Source organism: Eurytemora carolleeae, unplaced genomic scaffold, assembly GCF_000591075.1.
Source record: "Eurytemora carolleeae unplaced genomic scaffold, Eaff_2.0 scaffold434, whole genome shotgun sequence".
Classification (NCBI taxonomy): Eukaryota; Metazoa; Arthropoda; class Copepoda; order Calanoida; family Temoridae; genus Eurytemora; species Eurytemora carolleeae.
The window spans coordinates 235,865-251,183 of NW_019396707.1; the positions used below are offsets into that span (position 1 = coordinate 235,865).

Consider the following 15,319-nt stretch of genomic DNA (forward strand, 5'->3'; position numbering starts at 1 on the left):
AGCGCTTTTTTATCGCATTAAGCCTATACCCCCTTTCATTTTTCGCGAACACTCCCTTTAAATAGCAAAATTTGATATAAGATGGTCCACGGCAAAATTTGATAGAATAAAATGGTCCACAATAATATCCAGACGCCGCCGCTGTACTTTGTTACTTAGTTACGTATACACTGTACATATAATTACTTGACGTTTACATATCTCTTGTACATTAAAAATATTTAATAAGTCTATTTATACAAAATATATTCATTGTATGTATAATAAAAATAATAAAAACGACAACATAGTGGAAGATTGAATTGTAAATATCTTAACATATCATATAACGTAATTATTTAACCACTGAATATAAAGGAGACAACAAAAAGTATTGAATTTTTCCGAAATTGCATTAGATCTTAAGAGATTAGTCAATTGATATTAAAAGATCAATGGGTTTATAAAAAAGTGAGATTTAACGAATCTGTACCTTGGCTGATTTTCTTTCACTCCCAATAAAACACAAATTCTAAAATTTGCATCATTTACTAACTTTTATTAATTTCAACAAAATTAAAAAAATAATTAATTAACATTTTATATCTACATCTTTGATATATAAAGTAATTATAGCGTACGTGAAATATATGAAGAAGGTCTAAATGAAGTGAGATCTTAAGTTAAAATTATAAATGCATGATTGAGAATAGATACTTAAAGCATTAATAAGTGTGCTGAAAAAATGGCTAAAAAAGTGGCTAAAAATGGCTAAGAAAAATAAAGAAAAAGTTGCGGGGGGGGAGGGACAAGTTTTTACAATTATCAACAAGGCTATACTCTGAATATTGTACAGTGCTGGGATCCGTACATAGTACAGAGAAATCAATTGGCTGATGTACTGTACATATTTACAGAACGGGACAGTTTTTGACTAGTTTATTGATGGCGGTCTCTCCCAGTCCACAGCTATACTCGGCCACTGAAATTAAATTAAGATTTTTTTCAATTTATTTATTAAATTTTTTTTTAACATATTAAAAGGACTTAACGGTTTCAAATGACCCTCAATAAAAAGAGGGCAATGACCGATTTCCAGTGGTACTCGTATGTTCTTCGAGTACAGATATATGCGTGTGTAAACTTATCGCAACCCGCTTGTCTTGCATTCAGCTGCAAATTCAAGTGTGCTTTGTGTTGAAGAATTTAAATGCCAGGATTGACAATATGATTGTGCTGACAATACGACAGTGCTGACAAGAGATATTACCTTTGTTTGAATAGTTTGCAGCATTGGATTATTGTCAGCTCTTCCTGACATACCCTCTAGTAACACAGCCTCACCTTAATCAATCAATCAATCAATCAATCAATCAATCAAAAACAATTCTTTCTTTTAATTAATAAATAAGTCAACCATTCGCTAAATCCTGAAATAGAAAAATATCTAAAACTAGGATGTTTCAAAATCAATAAATCGATTCAATTGATTACTTAATACAATCTTGAGAAGCAGCCAGGGTAAACATTTTTTTGAAACCATTCCCTCTTGATAAATGGATAAAGCTATCCAGCTTGGACTTAACGTTACCTTTAATATATTCCCCACTTCCAGTTTTAGATAAACCGTTGTAGTGGTACAGAGTAAAGGAGTCAGGGGCTCCACCCTACAATAATACAATTAGATAAACCGTTGTAGTGGTACAGAGTGAAGAAATCAGGGGCTCCACCCTACAATTATACAATTAGATAAACCGTTGGTAGTGGTACAACTGCAAAGTTTTTTTTGTGTGTGACACCAAGTATTTCTGGAACATATTCTCGAATAATCACTTTTGGAACATATTCTCGAAAAGATAAAAGAATGAATTTTGATTGTCAATTGAAACAACAATCAACGTAATATAATTCGGAATGAAGATAGTAAGTTGAACTCCATTTTGACGACTTTTTAAAGAAAATTTTCATGCAAAATTAGCTTTTTACCCAGTAAAAATCGAAAATAAATGTTTTTCAGGCTGAAAATCATGAAAATCATGAAATCCGTAGAATTTGAGACATTACCCGTATATTCCGTACAATTTTTTAGTAAAAATAAAAAATCCGTACATTTTCGCCACCCTGAATATCTTAAAAGGAAGAATTTCATAAACAAAAACACAAAGAAGTAGGGGTGGGGGAATACCTGAAACTCTGGAAAGAACTCTTCAAGAAATAAAGGCATCAGTACCAAACCCAACCCATCTGGATCCACCTTGAAATATAGTTTTAAAGAAATCTTATTTTTAATAAAAATATTATTATGATTAAGGATTATTAATATGATTTTTTCAACTACTCAACTAAACCACAAACTGTTATCAGTTTATCGAGGGGTCTGCCCGATCACAACGCTACCCTCGAAAGCTTTATCTCATTAATGATGTGGAATATAGCATCGTTTTTTCTAGCTTGAAGATTTCTTTAATCTTAAAATAACAATTTCCTTCGTTGGTTCTCAATCTCATGCCGAATTGCATTCGGCACTTGATAAAGAAACCACAATTGAAAATAAAATTTAAAAAATATCTTGGAAATCTCAAGCATTATTTAACCGTCAAAGCTTTCAAGTGTTACCATTTTTCATAGAACACACCACTTTGAAATTGGACGGGCAATGAAATTACGCCAACAGTCCCTTTAAATTAACAATAATATCTTAAATAGTATATTATCTACCCTATCCTTCATAATTGCGACATACTCCTCTTCTGCAAACAGATTCAGGTTGGTGAGTAGTTCTTGGAGTTGAGATGTTGGAATAAACCCACTCCCATCTTTATCTAACTCCTAAACATGATATTATGTAGTTCTTGGAGTTGAGATGTTGGAATAAATCCACTCCCATCTTTATCCAACTCCTAAACATGGTATTATGTAGTTCTTGGGAATTGAGATGTTGGAATAAATCCACTCCCATCTTTATCTAACTCCTAAACATGATATTATGTAGTTCTTGGAGTTGAGATGTTGGAATAAATCCACTCCCATCTTTATCCAACTCCTAAACATGGTATTATGTAGTTCTTGGGAATTGAGATGTTGGAATAAATCCACTCCCATCTTTATCTAACTCCTAAACATGATATTATGTAGTTTTTGGAGTTGAGATGTTGGAATAAATCCACTCCCCTCTTTATCTAACTCCCAAACATGGTATTATGTAGTTCTTGGGAATTGAGATGTTGGAATAAATCCACTCCCATCTTTATCTAACTCCTAAACATGATATTATGATCTTGGAGTTGAGATGTTGGACTAAATCCACTCCCATCTTTATCAAACTCCTAAACAAGGTATTATGTAGTCCTTGGAGTTGAGATGTTGGAATAAATCCACTCTCATCTTTATCCAACTCCTAAATATGGTATTATGATCTTGGAGTTGAGATGTTGGAATAAATCCTAAACGTAATTAATTGAACCATGTTTATGGCAATCTGCAAGGGTGTATATTTTCTTGAAAAATCCTTCCCCCCTATTTATTTTCTCCCATAAGTTACGCATTTCTTTCAGGTTTTGTTCGCGAAATTGGGGAAAATTAATGATTATTAGGGGGAAAAAAAATAATAGTTCAGGTTAAAAAGTGTCTAAAGAATGAAAAACTTAAATGTCCAATTCCCCCCCCCCCTCAGATCAGCAAACCCCCAGGGGTTGTTTCTTGAAAATGTACACTGAAATAGCTGGCGGGCATTATATGCAAGTTTACCTTAAAGATACGAATAGCTTTCTCACGGGGTGAAGGAGGTTGAACTAGCCACAGGTCTCTACATATAAACATACATTGGTCAATTTATCATAAATCCAGTTATTTTCTATAAAATTATATGTGAAAAAGCAACCTCCCTGATTTGAGCCAATCTTAGCCAAACCCAACCTTGCAAAGTATAACCACGGGTTGATGCTCTTTGTCAGAAAAAAAGGGGAGGGGGGATTATAATTCGCATCTAGATACAAAACCGGATCCTTTTGTTAACAGAATTGATCTGGATCTGCATCAAAATTGCTTGAATTCTAGTCACTGAATGCAATGGACAGGTTTTACGTACTTTGAGTAAAGTACGGCATTAGTTCAGTAAAGTACAGTATTTGTACGTACCTTGAGTATAGTACGGTACAAGTACATACCTTAAGTAAAGTAATGTATTAGTACGTACCTTGAGTATAGTACAGTATTTACAGTATCAGTACGAACCTCGAGTATAGTACAGTATTAGTACGTACCCTGAGTAAAGTACAGTATTAGTACGTACCTTGAGTATAGTACGGTATTAGTGCGTACCTTGAGTAAAGTACAGTAATATGAGTTTCCGAGCCCAGAAGCCAAACTGGGAACTTGGGACTTTTTAGGTTCTCTCCAACTTCTAAATACCTAGAGGAAAATTCCTGCTTAACAAAGTAACCCCCATTTAATGAATTGGACAGCTATGAAAAAATGACGAAAGAAAAGATAAACAATTAATAATTACTAGATGTAGTACCCGGCGTTGCCCGTCGAATAAAAAAAATTCAAGATTGAAACGCAATTTCGATTAAAAACGATAACTCCATTTTAACAATTGAAACACAAAATTGAAAAGATAAAATATCAAAATAGAAATTAAAACGAGAAAAAAATCTATTAAAACTATCAAATCGAGTAAAACGACTAAACCAAAAAAATGTAGCAAAACAAAAAATGTAGCAAACCAAAAATGTAGCAAAACAAAAAATGAAGCAAAACGAAAAAAAATGCGGCAAAACAAAAAATGCAGAGAAACAAAAAAATGCAGAAAAACAAAAAATGCAGCAAAAGAAAAAAAAGTAGCAAAACAAAAAATTTAGCAAAACAAAAAATGTAGCAAAACAGAAAAATGTAGAACAAATAAATGTAGCAAAAAAAGAGTAAAACGGAAATAAGTCGAAAACATAAAAAGGTATCCAAACCAAGAAAACGCGATGATAGAGTACATCGAAAAATCGCATAAAATTATTAATCGAAAAATCGGATAAAAAGATTAAAACGAGCGAGTGATCTGACCAAAGAAAACGATTAATCGCTAGTTGTAAGCGGGAGCGGGTTAACGATAAGACAAAATAGATTTAAAAAATGAATTAATGAGAAGCCGAATCAATTAGTCAACTAAATCACTAACCTGAGGCACTCGAGAAAAGATAAAAATCCAATTTGTGATTGTTCTGTGATTCCTTGACAAAAAATAATTGTCAGAAAAAAAACACTGACAAAAAACAAGATTACTTCTCTTAATATGATATAATAAAGATTTCTTTTTTATATAATTACCCGTCAAATCCATTCCACATAGGTCTCTTGTGCCATCAAATACATTCTACAAAATATCAAATACATTCAACAAAATATTATCATTACAAATCTATAACAATCAGTGCTTAGGGTCCGGATCCATTAGATCCGGAACATTTTAGCTTCCCGGGTCTGGATCTGGATCCAAATAGCAAAATTTCAACCAAAACAATAAAAGCTCAAAAAAAAAAACATTAGAAATCATTGAATGAAAAATCAAGTTTCTTATCGAAATATGAGGAAAAATGTCGAAATAGAAGAGCTGGGTCCGAGTCCGTTTCTTAGGGCGGATCCAGGATCCGCATTAAAATAAAATAGATCATAAGCCCCAAAAAAACATTTCCCCCGATTCATTCAGCGAATAAAGCTATAAAAAATCCGCGCAAGCCAATATATATATCTTTTATGGGGAAAAATATTTTTGAAATAGGAGGTTGGGGGGGGGGGGGTGATTTTTCAAGAAAATATACACCCATTGGATCACTCTTATTTGACCTATGGATGACCTCCTACCTGTGTAGCTGAGCCAGTGATGAGAAGATTAATTAAGGATTGACTTCCATGACCATGTACAGGATCTATAAGTTATCATTTTTTTTAATGATTAATTATTTCAAAGATCAGTGGGTTCTTTGTAAAATGTAGTAGCACAGTTGTTGGTGAAAACTAGTTGTATTTCAAAAAATCATGGTATGCTTTAAGAGATTGACGTAGTAATTTCTAGTAATCCTCCATTATCAGAGAGAATGCGCGATTTAAAAAGTAACCTTTCTTTAAACAAAACTGTGGAAGATATCGTAGTTTTACTAGCTTAAAACTGAAAAGTGTTTAATTCTGAAAATCCCTTTGTTACAGCTAGCAAAGTCTCTATTATAGAGAAACTTGACGCCATAATAGAAAACAATCAATTTTCAGCTTGAAGAAATAATGGATATCTCATTCATTCTTGATGAGACAAAGGTTCAGTTCCCTGACCCATAATTTATGTTGTTTACCTATTAAACTTTCATCCATATCTTGCCTCTCGTTAATTATCCTGAATAATATAATAATAATAATTAAAAATTATGAACAGGGATTTTAAGTATTTGTAAGGAATCCTTGTTGGCCGTTGTATTTGGAAATTGTTTCTTCTGTAAAACTGAGGAATGAGGATTATGATAAAAATTTTGCTGACAAGTTCAATTTTTGTGAAAAGTGTTTTTGCCTCTTTAAAATTTTCAATTTTTTATTCCTTCTTTTAATAAATTCGGCAATAACAAAGGGGTTGGAGAATGGAATCCTGTAAGGAAATTTCATTATCAGATAAAAAAAGTATTTATGATAGAGGATTAAAATTTTAAAAGCAATGATTTTAGAGGATAGGAAAAAAATGAAAAATTTGACATTTAAGGTAAATTCAATCTTCAATTCTTCATTCATTCTTTTTCTTTTTACCCAAAAATTCATTTTCCCCATTTCAGTGAATAAAACCATTAACAAATTTTATCCCCTTCGCACAAAAATACATTAGGAGAAAATTGACTTTTTTCAAAAAAATATAACCCCTGTAAAAAAGTGTACCTAGTTGGTCCCCGGGTCAATATAACCGAATAAAGGAAACACACAATGTCGTATTTGCTGCCAAATATCTGATTATCCTCTTGTAAGAGTCGCCATTAATGAATTAATCATTAAATAATATAAAAAGTATAATTTCTACGAATTTATCTTTGTATGAACGTTTGTTCTATTTCACCTTTTAAGTGTGGCTTTATCTCTTTGTTCAGTAAAGAACAAAAACATTTGAACACAAATTTTTAAATTTTGATCATTCATAAATCTTGAATAAATCATTCACGTGAGGTACCACACAAAATTTGGGCCCGATCGGTTCAGCCATTTTGACGTTTATTGGATACTAGGCTTTTAGGGCGCTTCGCGCCCATTCTCTATTTAAAATATTAATAGTGGCTTTATCTCTGAACATCTTCTCTTTGTACAGTATAAAACAAAAACAAAAAAAGTTTGCGGATTTCATAATATTTTTTTTGCGCATTTTCAAAATTTTTCAAAAATAAAAAACTTTTAACACAAATTTTTTAAATTTTGATCATTCATAAACCTTCCATGGGGTCACGTGAGGTCCCACAAAAAATTTGGGCCCGATCGGTTCAGCCGTTTTGACGTTTATTGGATACAAACAAACAAACAGACAAACAGACAAGCCAAATTTATATATAGACAAACAAACAAACAGACAGACAAGCTAAATTTATATATAGATGTTAAGTTTATGTCTATGATGGCGACGTGACCTATGAATTTGTTAAGGTTCCTAACTGTCTGGAATGTCTCTAGGGTTAGACATGTATGGAGCGTGTCGACATCGACATTTTCACATTTCATTCGTTTACTGGAGGGGTAGACCTGCAATAGAAGTATGTATGAGCTACGCAAAATTCATGAGTGTTTTTAAAAAGAATTTTAAAGAAAGAGGGGGGAAATATTTTGAAAAGAAAATATTCATCCACCTATTAAATTTAAACGTAATATTGTCTACCTCTAAACTTTCCTGCCAGACTGAGGCCACTTCTTTAGATACAGTTGCTAACGTAATTACCCTAATAAAATATAACATCAATTATTCAAATCATAAAATCAGTGTTTTAAACTTTGAAGGAAGTATTCGTGGATTGTAAAACGGAGAATTTGAAAAATAAGGAGCTTTCCCCGACTTTTGTTTGCGTCAGTGACTGAACTCGTTAATATTCACAATGTTAACTTTTAATTAATTAAAAGTTTTAAATTGGTAGATTTATGTCGGAATCAGATCACATACTAGAAATCCACCAATTAAAAAATAACATAATTAGTAATGGAATCACTCTTATTTGACCTCTGGATTGTAATATTGTAATTTTTAAAAAAACATTGTGATGAAATATTTCAATTTGTTAAAAAAGAAAATAAACCGTTTAAACGATTTTATCGAAATATTCGTTGTTTTTAATTTGAATCAATTATTACCTATTTGGAGGTCTGCAAATACTCAGGATATCACAGATTGCTCGCCGTAAAAGCATCCGAGCCGTTTGTTCCGAAAGTGTTTGTAGATTTTGAATTTTCTCTTCAAGGCAGAGTTTGATGATGAAGGCCTGGAGGGGGGCCAACACAGCACATGGGCCCCCGGCATGCTGAACCAGGGCAGTTGGCTCATTCTGACAATATATGAACATAAAGGGACTGTATGCGAAGATGGCAATGCCCGCTTTGCAACGGTAACCTTGAATCCTTAATCTAACAAAACATGTGGAAAATACTGTAGTTTTCTGATTTCTGTTTAATTTTGAGTTTCTCCGTTCCATCTTTTAAGCAAGAAATGCGCCAACGAAAATATTTCAAAACATGTACATCTAATACATACTTATTCAGACAAAGCTGTTTAAGGGTACCGTTGCTGATTTACGCTTTCAGTCCCAAGCAGAGACAAGCTTAACGAATTACAAATTTTTTCTTTCGAATTTTCAAGAAGATCAAATTAAATCCTGGCCTCGAACTCACAAGCTCCATTTTTTTATATGTGAAATTTTGCCTCTTTCCCGAAAATTAAGTGGTGTACACAAAATAAGAATAATCGGAGATGGTCATTTCTAGAGGCTACTTACTCATCTTGATTTGGAATGACCCAAAAGTTTGAAAACGTGAATACCTCCATGGGATAAAGCAGCAAAATATTCAAAGACAGTATTAATAAAGACTAACCTTAAAGAACTGAAAAGGCTGAAGCCAGCGCTCAAAAACATTTTCTGTAATTCCTTCCCCAAACACTAAGTTCTTAATAAGCTGCCAATCAATGTCTTCATCAACAACCGCCATCTTGAGATATCCCAACTTCAAGCCATTTTATCTGAAAAAAGTCCGAATTTACTATTGAATATTTTAGAACCAGAATATCGAAAATGTTGCTACTTGAAAAACAAGTTTTTATTTTTTATTTTTTTTCTCTTCTCCAGCTTATAAGAAGCTGTCTACAAGGTGTTAGTGAATATAGTTAGGAGGTTATCGCGTTACTTTTTGATGAAAAAAGAAACGGATTCTAGGTGAATAAATCAACCCGACATGTCGCCCCACCACCCATGTGAGTAGAATAAATGGGTAAAAAGTGCTTGAAGTTGGCAAAAAACCCGCTCCGGGGGTTAAAAATAGTCCAAACATGCATTAGGACCCCCGAGCAAGAACTACATTTCTCTAAGGGCCCCTAATAAGTCGAGCGTGCAGTTGCTCTGACGATTATAAACGTGAATGCAGCGCGTCCGTTGCGCAACTAAATAAGTCACAAAACTTGAAAATGTGGGTAAAATCTACCAGCCGAGAGTAATCATAAATCCAACAGTTTCTAATCACAATTCCAGCTGGTTACACAGGTTCTTCTTGTAATCAAACTTTATTTCACACTTCGGTGTAAAGATATCTTCCAGCTACTAAATCTTCTAGCTGTTGTGTATACCACAAATCTTCCAGCTGTTGTGTATACCACACATCTTCCAGCTGTTGTTTATACCACATATCTTCCAGCTGTTGTGTATACCACAAGTCTTCTAGCATTTAGGTTCCTCATCTCTTCCAGCTGTTATGTATACCACAAATCTTCCAGCTGTTGTGTATACCACAAATCTTCTAGCTGTTGTGTATACCACACATCTTTCAGCTGTTGTGTATATCACACATCTTCCAGCTGTTGTGTAAACCAAAAATCATCCAGCTGTTGTGTATACCACACATCTTACAGCTGTTGTGTATACCACACATCTTCCAGCTGTTGTGTATACCACACATCTTCCAGCTGCTGTGTATACCACATATGTTCCAGCTATTGTGTATACCACAAATCTTCCAGCTGTTGTGTAAACCACACATCTTCCAGCTGTTGTGTTACCACATATCTTCCAGCTGTTGTGTATACCACACATCTTCCAGCTGCTGTGTATACCACATATCTTCCAGCTGTTGCGTATGCAACATATCTTCCAGCAATTGTGTATACCACAAATCTTCCAGCTTTTTTGTATACCACAATTCTTCCAGCTGTTGTGTATACCACAAATCTTCCAGTTGTTGCGTATACCACACATCTTCCAGATGTTTTCTATACCACACATCCTCCAGCTGTTGTGTATACCACACATCTTCCAGCTGTTTCATGAACCACAAATCTTCCAGCTGTTGTGTATACCACAAATCTTCCAGCTTTTGTGTATACCACACATCTTCCAGCTGTTTCGTAAACCACAAATCTTCCAGCTGTTGTGTATACCACAAATCTTCCAGCTGTTGTGTATACCACAAATCTTCCAGCTGTTGTGTATACCACATATCTTCCAGCTGTTGCGTATGCAACATATCTTCCAGCAATTACCACAAATCTTCCAGCTGTTGTGTATACCACAAATCTTCCAGCTGTTGTGTATACCACAAATCTTCCAGCTGTTGTGTTTACCACATATCTTACACCGGATCTCCAATCACTAACTGTATTATAGTAATCATACATAGCTCGGCTAAGCTAGCCGTGTAATCACAAAAATCACAAAACTGCAATAAGTCGCAAATTCGCACTTTCATCAAGCGGGGTAATCATAAATATCGATCAGCTGGTTGAAACTCGTTCAGTTGAGCTTCGGATTGTGTTCTGTTGGAACTTTCTGAAAAATTCATTTTTGAATATTTATCAATTCATTAAGCACTCTTTTCTAATTAAGGATTTAAGAAATATCAAGATATCATTTGAAAATAACAGAAAATAAAAAGGAACTGTCGACATTAGTTTTGCTTTTCACTTTCCTATGCACGATTCACTACTCCATTAAATAATTAAACCGTTGTCTGTGCAAAGAGAAATCCTTTTTCTTATTGTGAAAAGGGTGACGCGAAATTAAGATTTAAAAGCTTTAAAGGGTACCGTTGTGAATCAGGGAAGTAACTCGTAAGGTTAAGGGTTATTTAAAATTAAGTTGACGGCACCTTTTAGAATAGACGCTAAAACCACAGCGTAAATAGTCCATTTAATTAGGTCTTACCAAGCTTTATTTAGTTACGTCAGAGACTAGACATCTTCATCATCCATAACTTGATCATATTCCTCTTTGTCATCATCATCATTTACATCATCATCATCATGGCGGCAAACTAAATTGCCTAAACAAAACAAAAATGATTTTTTTTAAATCGCGGAACTTTGTCTTGGGATTTTTTTACGAAGAAAAGATAATATGGACTGCAGGTTGAAGGAGTTGAAGCTTCCCTCATGCTTACAAGTACACACTACTTAGCAGTGTTTCGGATCCGGATCCGGTCGGATCCGTATCATTTTGTCGGATCCGGATCCGTATCAGGATCCGGATCCGGATCCATCATCACGGATGCGGATCCGCGGATCCGGATCCGAAACACTGCTACTTAGAATACGTTTAATGATGAAATATATATTACGTGAACACAAGAATCAATCAATCATGCATCAAAATCATGTTTTGGTTCCTTAAACCCGGATCCACTTTTCTGTTCTTGGTACCCGGATCCGCTTTATCCACACTTTTTCGTTCCCAGTACCAGAATCCAGGGAGTTTTAAAAAAATCGCTGAATAAATCTGGATAAAAATTTTAAGGATCCGGATCACCATGAAATGGATCCTGAATATTTTGATGTGGAAAAACTATCGAACAATGTTTAAAATTTACCTTAAAATAACAATAAATAAGTGAAAACGGTTCCAGACTTCAGTTGCCCAGTATCACGTGATCACGAGCTGAACAAAACAAAATATTAAAAATCACCTTTATGTTTCATTTAAAGATAATTAAAACGATATCTCATCTCTCGTTCAGTTAATGGGCACGGAAAAGATACAGAAAAATGTTAACTTATTATCAACTCACCCGTTGACAATCCAATTTCGTCTGGAAACTACAAACGGCGTACAACTAAATGAAAAAAAAATACTTAAATGGATTTTTATGGAAACTTCAAACGGAGTACACAAATTAAATTAATAAAATATTAAAATGGATATTTATGGAAACCTCAAACGGCGTACACAAACTAAATTAATCAAATATTAAAATGGATATTAAATGTCTCAGCTCAAACTGTTCAGTGCAAACAAGTTGGGAATTAAATGGGCTGTCAACGAACTTTCAAGCGACCTTCCATTTCACATTTGTCAATTGATAATTTTCAAATGCGGTTCTCTTTATGCAGCAAAAGGGAGGAAATTTAGAGAATTTAAACCTTTTTGTCAGAAAAACGATATTTTCCTCAGATTTATATCAAGGATCTCTTGAAATTGAGTCGACATGAGACATGTTTACATTCGGTCCAGTTTGCAGATTTCTTAAATATTGTATCTAACAAAATTTCTAAAAACTCCATCAATATTGGGGATAGATCAAAATAATTTTTTTATTATTTCTTAAAGTTAAACCTGAATAGGTTGCTTTTCGCACTCCTTCATCCAGTGTTAGATATTCTTCTTATTCTTTTTTTTCATTATTTTTATCTAGAAATAGAAATTTTAATTAAATTGAATACTTACGTAAAAAAAAAAAATTCATATAAGAGTAACCCTACCTTTTTTACTTTTAAGGGATCTCCCTCACTTTTATTTTCTTGGCTTTAAATACTCAAATTCTGGAAATAGTGAAAATTTAAGGTTGAAATATAGCATTAGAAATTATTGGATAGATACTAATAATATATTCGCCTACCCAGCCCTTTTTAAAGTAACCCCCCCCCCCCCAAATATTAGGTAAGCTGGAGCGGAGTGGTTTTTTTGTGGGCTGATTTGAAGAAAAAAAAATTAATTGTCGGGTAAAAAGCATCAACTCGTCCACGACGATCAATTTTCCATTTGTTCCCGAATTATCGAATCAATCTGCATACCTTTATCATCTTATTGCCGAGGAGGCGCTTGTGCCAATGTGCTTGATGCTGTTGTCATATAGTTGTTTATGTTGATGTTTTTGTTGTTGTTTTGGTTGTTGTTGTTGCTTTGCAGCGTAGCAAAGGCTTTCGAATAGATGCGTCACACACCGTCGTTCGGCTGAAACAAGATAATCTATATATCTACATAAATGTAGCTTGTCTGCTGTCCGTTTGTTTGTTTGTATTCAATAAACGTCAAAACAGGCTGAACCGATTGGGTCCAAATTTTGTGTGGAACCTCACGTGACCCCAGGGAATGTTTATGAATGATCAAAATTTTCAAAATTTGTGTTTAAAAGATTTTTATTGCTGTAAAATTTTGAAAACGCACGAAAAAATATTAAGAAATCCGCAAACTTTTTTTTGTTTTTGTTTTATACTGTACAAAGAGAAGATGCGCAGAGAAAACGCCACTATTAAAAGTTAAAATAGATGGGCGCGAAGCCTGTTATGACTAGAGGCTGGGGGGGGGGGGGGAGTTTGTAGGATTTCCCTGATAAACCAACCCAAAACATTAAGAACTTGATCTTGTAACTTTACCGACTACCACTCATGTCTATTTATGGATTTTTAAAATTATATCAAATTAAATATTTTATTCGAATGTATCTACCGTGTCCATAAGCATACATGTCTCCCGGATCTCTATCGATGTCCTAGAAACAAACCATGGTCAGGTTTAAATAAGGAATGGAAAGTGATTTTTCAGAAATTTAAATTTTCCTGAAACAAATCTTATTTTTAAGATATTTTCATTTGTTTTAAAACATGAAATTTGTAAACATTTCGCGAGAAATATTTATCCCACAATTTCACAATTTTTCTTAATAACTTGCAAAATTTTGAAGTTTTATTATTGTAGGGAAAATTCAATTTTCGAAATAGGAATGAAACAGGAATGAAACAGAAATGAAACAGGAATGTTTTTAAAAGAAATGAAAAATAAAAAGGAGAGAAAAAATATTGTTTCCTAAAAATAACAGAAAAAGAGAAGAAAATTCAATTCAGTCCGAATTTGCTTCCCCAAAACTAGCCTAGAAGAAATCAAATAAGAATTCAACCAGGGACAAAAGTCAACTTACTTTATCACAGGGGAGGGGGGATAAATTAAGATAATGAGAACGAGAAGGGTATATAAGAATTACCTAAGGAGATAATCCAGCGTTAGGATCATTTTCCAAATTACAGTAGTCAAATACCCCGATCCCGGGATATCGGTGACTACTGCCGACCATTCGGCAATTGGTCTCAATACAACATAGTTGAAGCTTCAGTTGCTCCTGTAAACAAAAATTTGAACCATTTTTAGAATCTATTTCATCAATTCATCGTGAAGAATCCATTTTATTTCTTGTACAGTTGCAAGATGTTTCATATTTAGGAAGTTTAAATATTACTTTCTAGAAGTCACAGAAAGTACATTCCATCTTTTGAAAAACCACGTTGGACAGACAATTTTCAGAATTTTCGAGAAATAAATGTGATTTCATTTGCACTCCAGTTTACCGGCAAATTGCCGTAATTTACTTTAAGTTTCAGAGATAAACACAGAGTTCTTTGCACTCGATTAGTCCAAGGTTTAAATAATCTCGAATTTAAGCGTACAGTCCCTTTAATGGATTACCTGGTTCCAGAATATGGATCCTATAGAGGTAACTCAACTCTCTGGGTTCTACAACTCAGTCCTCAATGGATTAGTTCCCTTTGTGAGACGTCTATCACATTTCTCAACTGAGTTCCTTCTCATGGTTTCAGCAAATTCAATCATCTGTATATATATTATATATAATAGGTTCAGTTGATTATATGTTGAGAAAAGGCTTTCAATGCGACACGTTTTTAGTCATCTTTCAAGTCTGAATTCTTCCTCATACATCATAAACATGAAACTTAGCAGACTTTCCTTTTTCGTTGGCGGATTTTCAAATCTCTTTAAAATTCAAAATCTTTTAAAATGGGGATGGTGGAGTTGGCACATTTGATGTAGGGGGGGGGGGCCCCGCCTTCATTTTTGGTTCAAATCTTCCAATTTTT

The 15,319-nt window shown here is 33.9% G+C and overlaps 1 protein-coding gene and 1 long non-coding RNA gene across 4 annotated transcripts in view; both read right to left on the reverse strand.

Moving 5' to 3' along the window:
• Positions 1-522: 522 nt before the first annotated feature.
• LOC111707630 (ubiquitin carboxyl-terminal hydrolase MINDY-3) lies at positions 523-10,713 on the reverse strand. Of its 2 annotated transcripts, XM_023480764.1 has the most exons (16): positions 9,067-10,713; positions 8,332-8,522; positions 7,865-7,925; positions 7,620-7,731; positions 6,886-6,964; positions 6,318-6,358; positions 5,836-5,900; positions 5,302-5,347; positions 5,153-5,204; positions 4,300-4,389; positions 3,727-3,784; positions 2,698-2,808; positions 2,165-2,233; positions 1,571-1,646; positions 1,250-1,323; positions 523-961 (listed from the first exon to the last, which is right to left on the reverse strand). In XM_023480764.1, the coding sequence occupies exons 1-16, from the start codon at positions 9,178-9,180 to the stop codon at positions 914-916; spliced, it is 1,287 nt and encodes a 428-aa protein (XP_023336532.1). In that variant the 5' UTR covers positions 9,181-10,713; the 3' UTR covers positions 523-913. The 2 variants fall into 2 exon arrangements, with proteins under 2 accessions (XP_023336532.1, XP_023336533.1); XM_023480765.1 differs by lacking the exon at positions 4,300-4,389.
• Positions 10,714-10,719: 6 nt separating this feature from the next.
• LOC111707631 (uncharacterized) overlaps positions 10,720-15,319 on the reverse strand; it is a 6,894-nt gene continuing 2,294 nt past the window's right edge. Inside the window, exons 6-16 of one of the 2 annotated variants that reach the window (XR_002766486.1) lie at positions 14,910-15,053; positions 14,431-14,565; positions 13,899-13,941; positions 13,244-13,403; positions 12,932-12,991; positions 12,786-12,860; positions 12,401-12,403; positions 12,241-12,285; positions 12,043-12,110; positions 11,382-11,499; positions 10,720-11,006 (exon numbers count right to left, since the gene is read on the reverse strand). This is a non-coding gene — a long non-coding RNA (uncharacterized LOC111707631). The remainder of the gene's footprint in view (positions 11,007-11,381; positions 11,500-12,042; positions 12,111-12,240; positions 12,286-12,400; positions 12,404-12,785; positions 12,861-12,931; positions 12,992-13,243; positions 13,404-13,898; positions 13,942-14,430; positions 14,566-14,909; positions 15,054-15,319) is intronic. The other variant, XR_002766485.1, reaches the window with a different exon arrangement.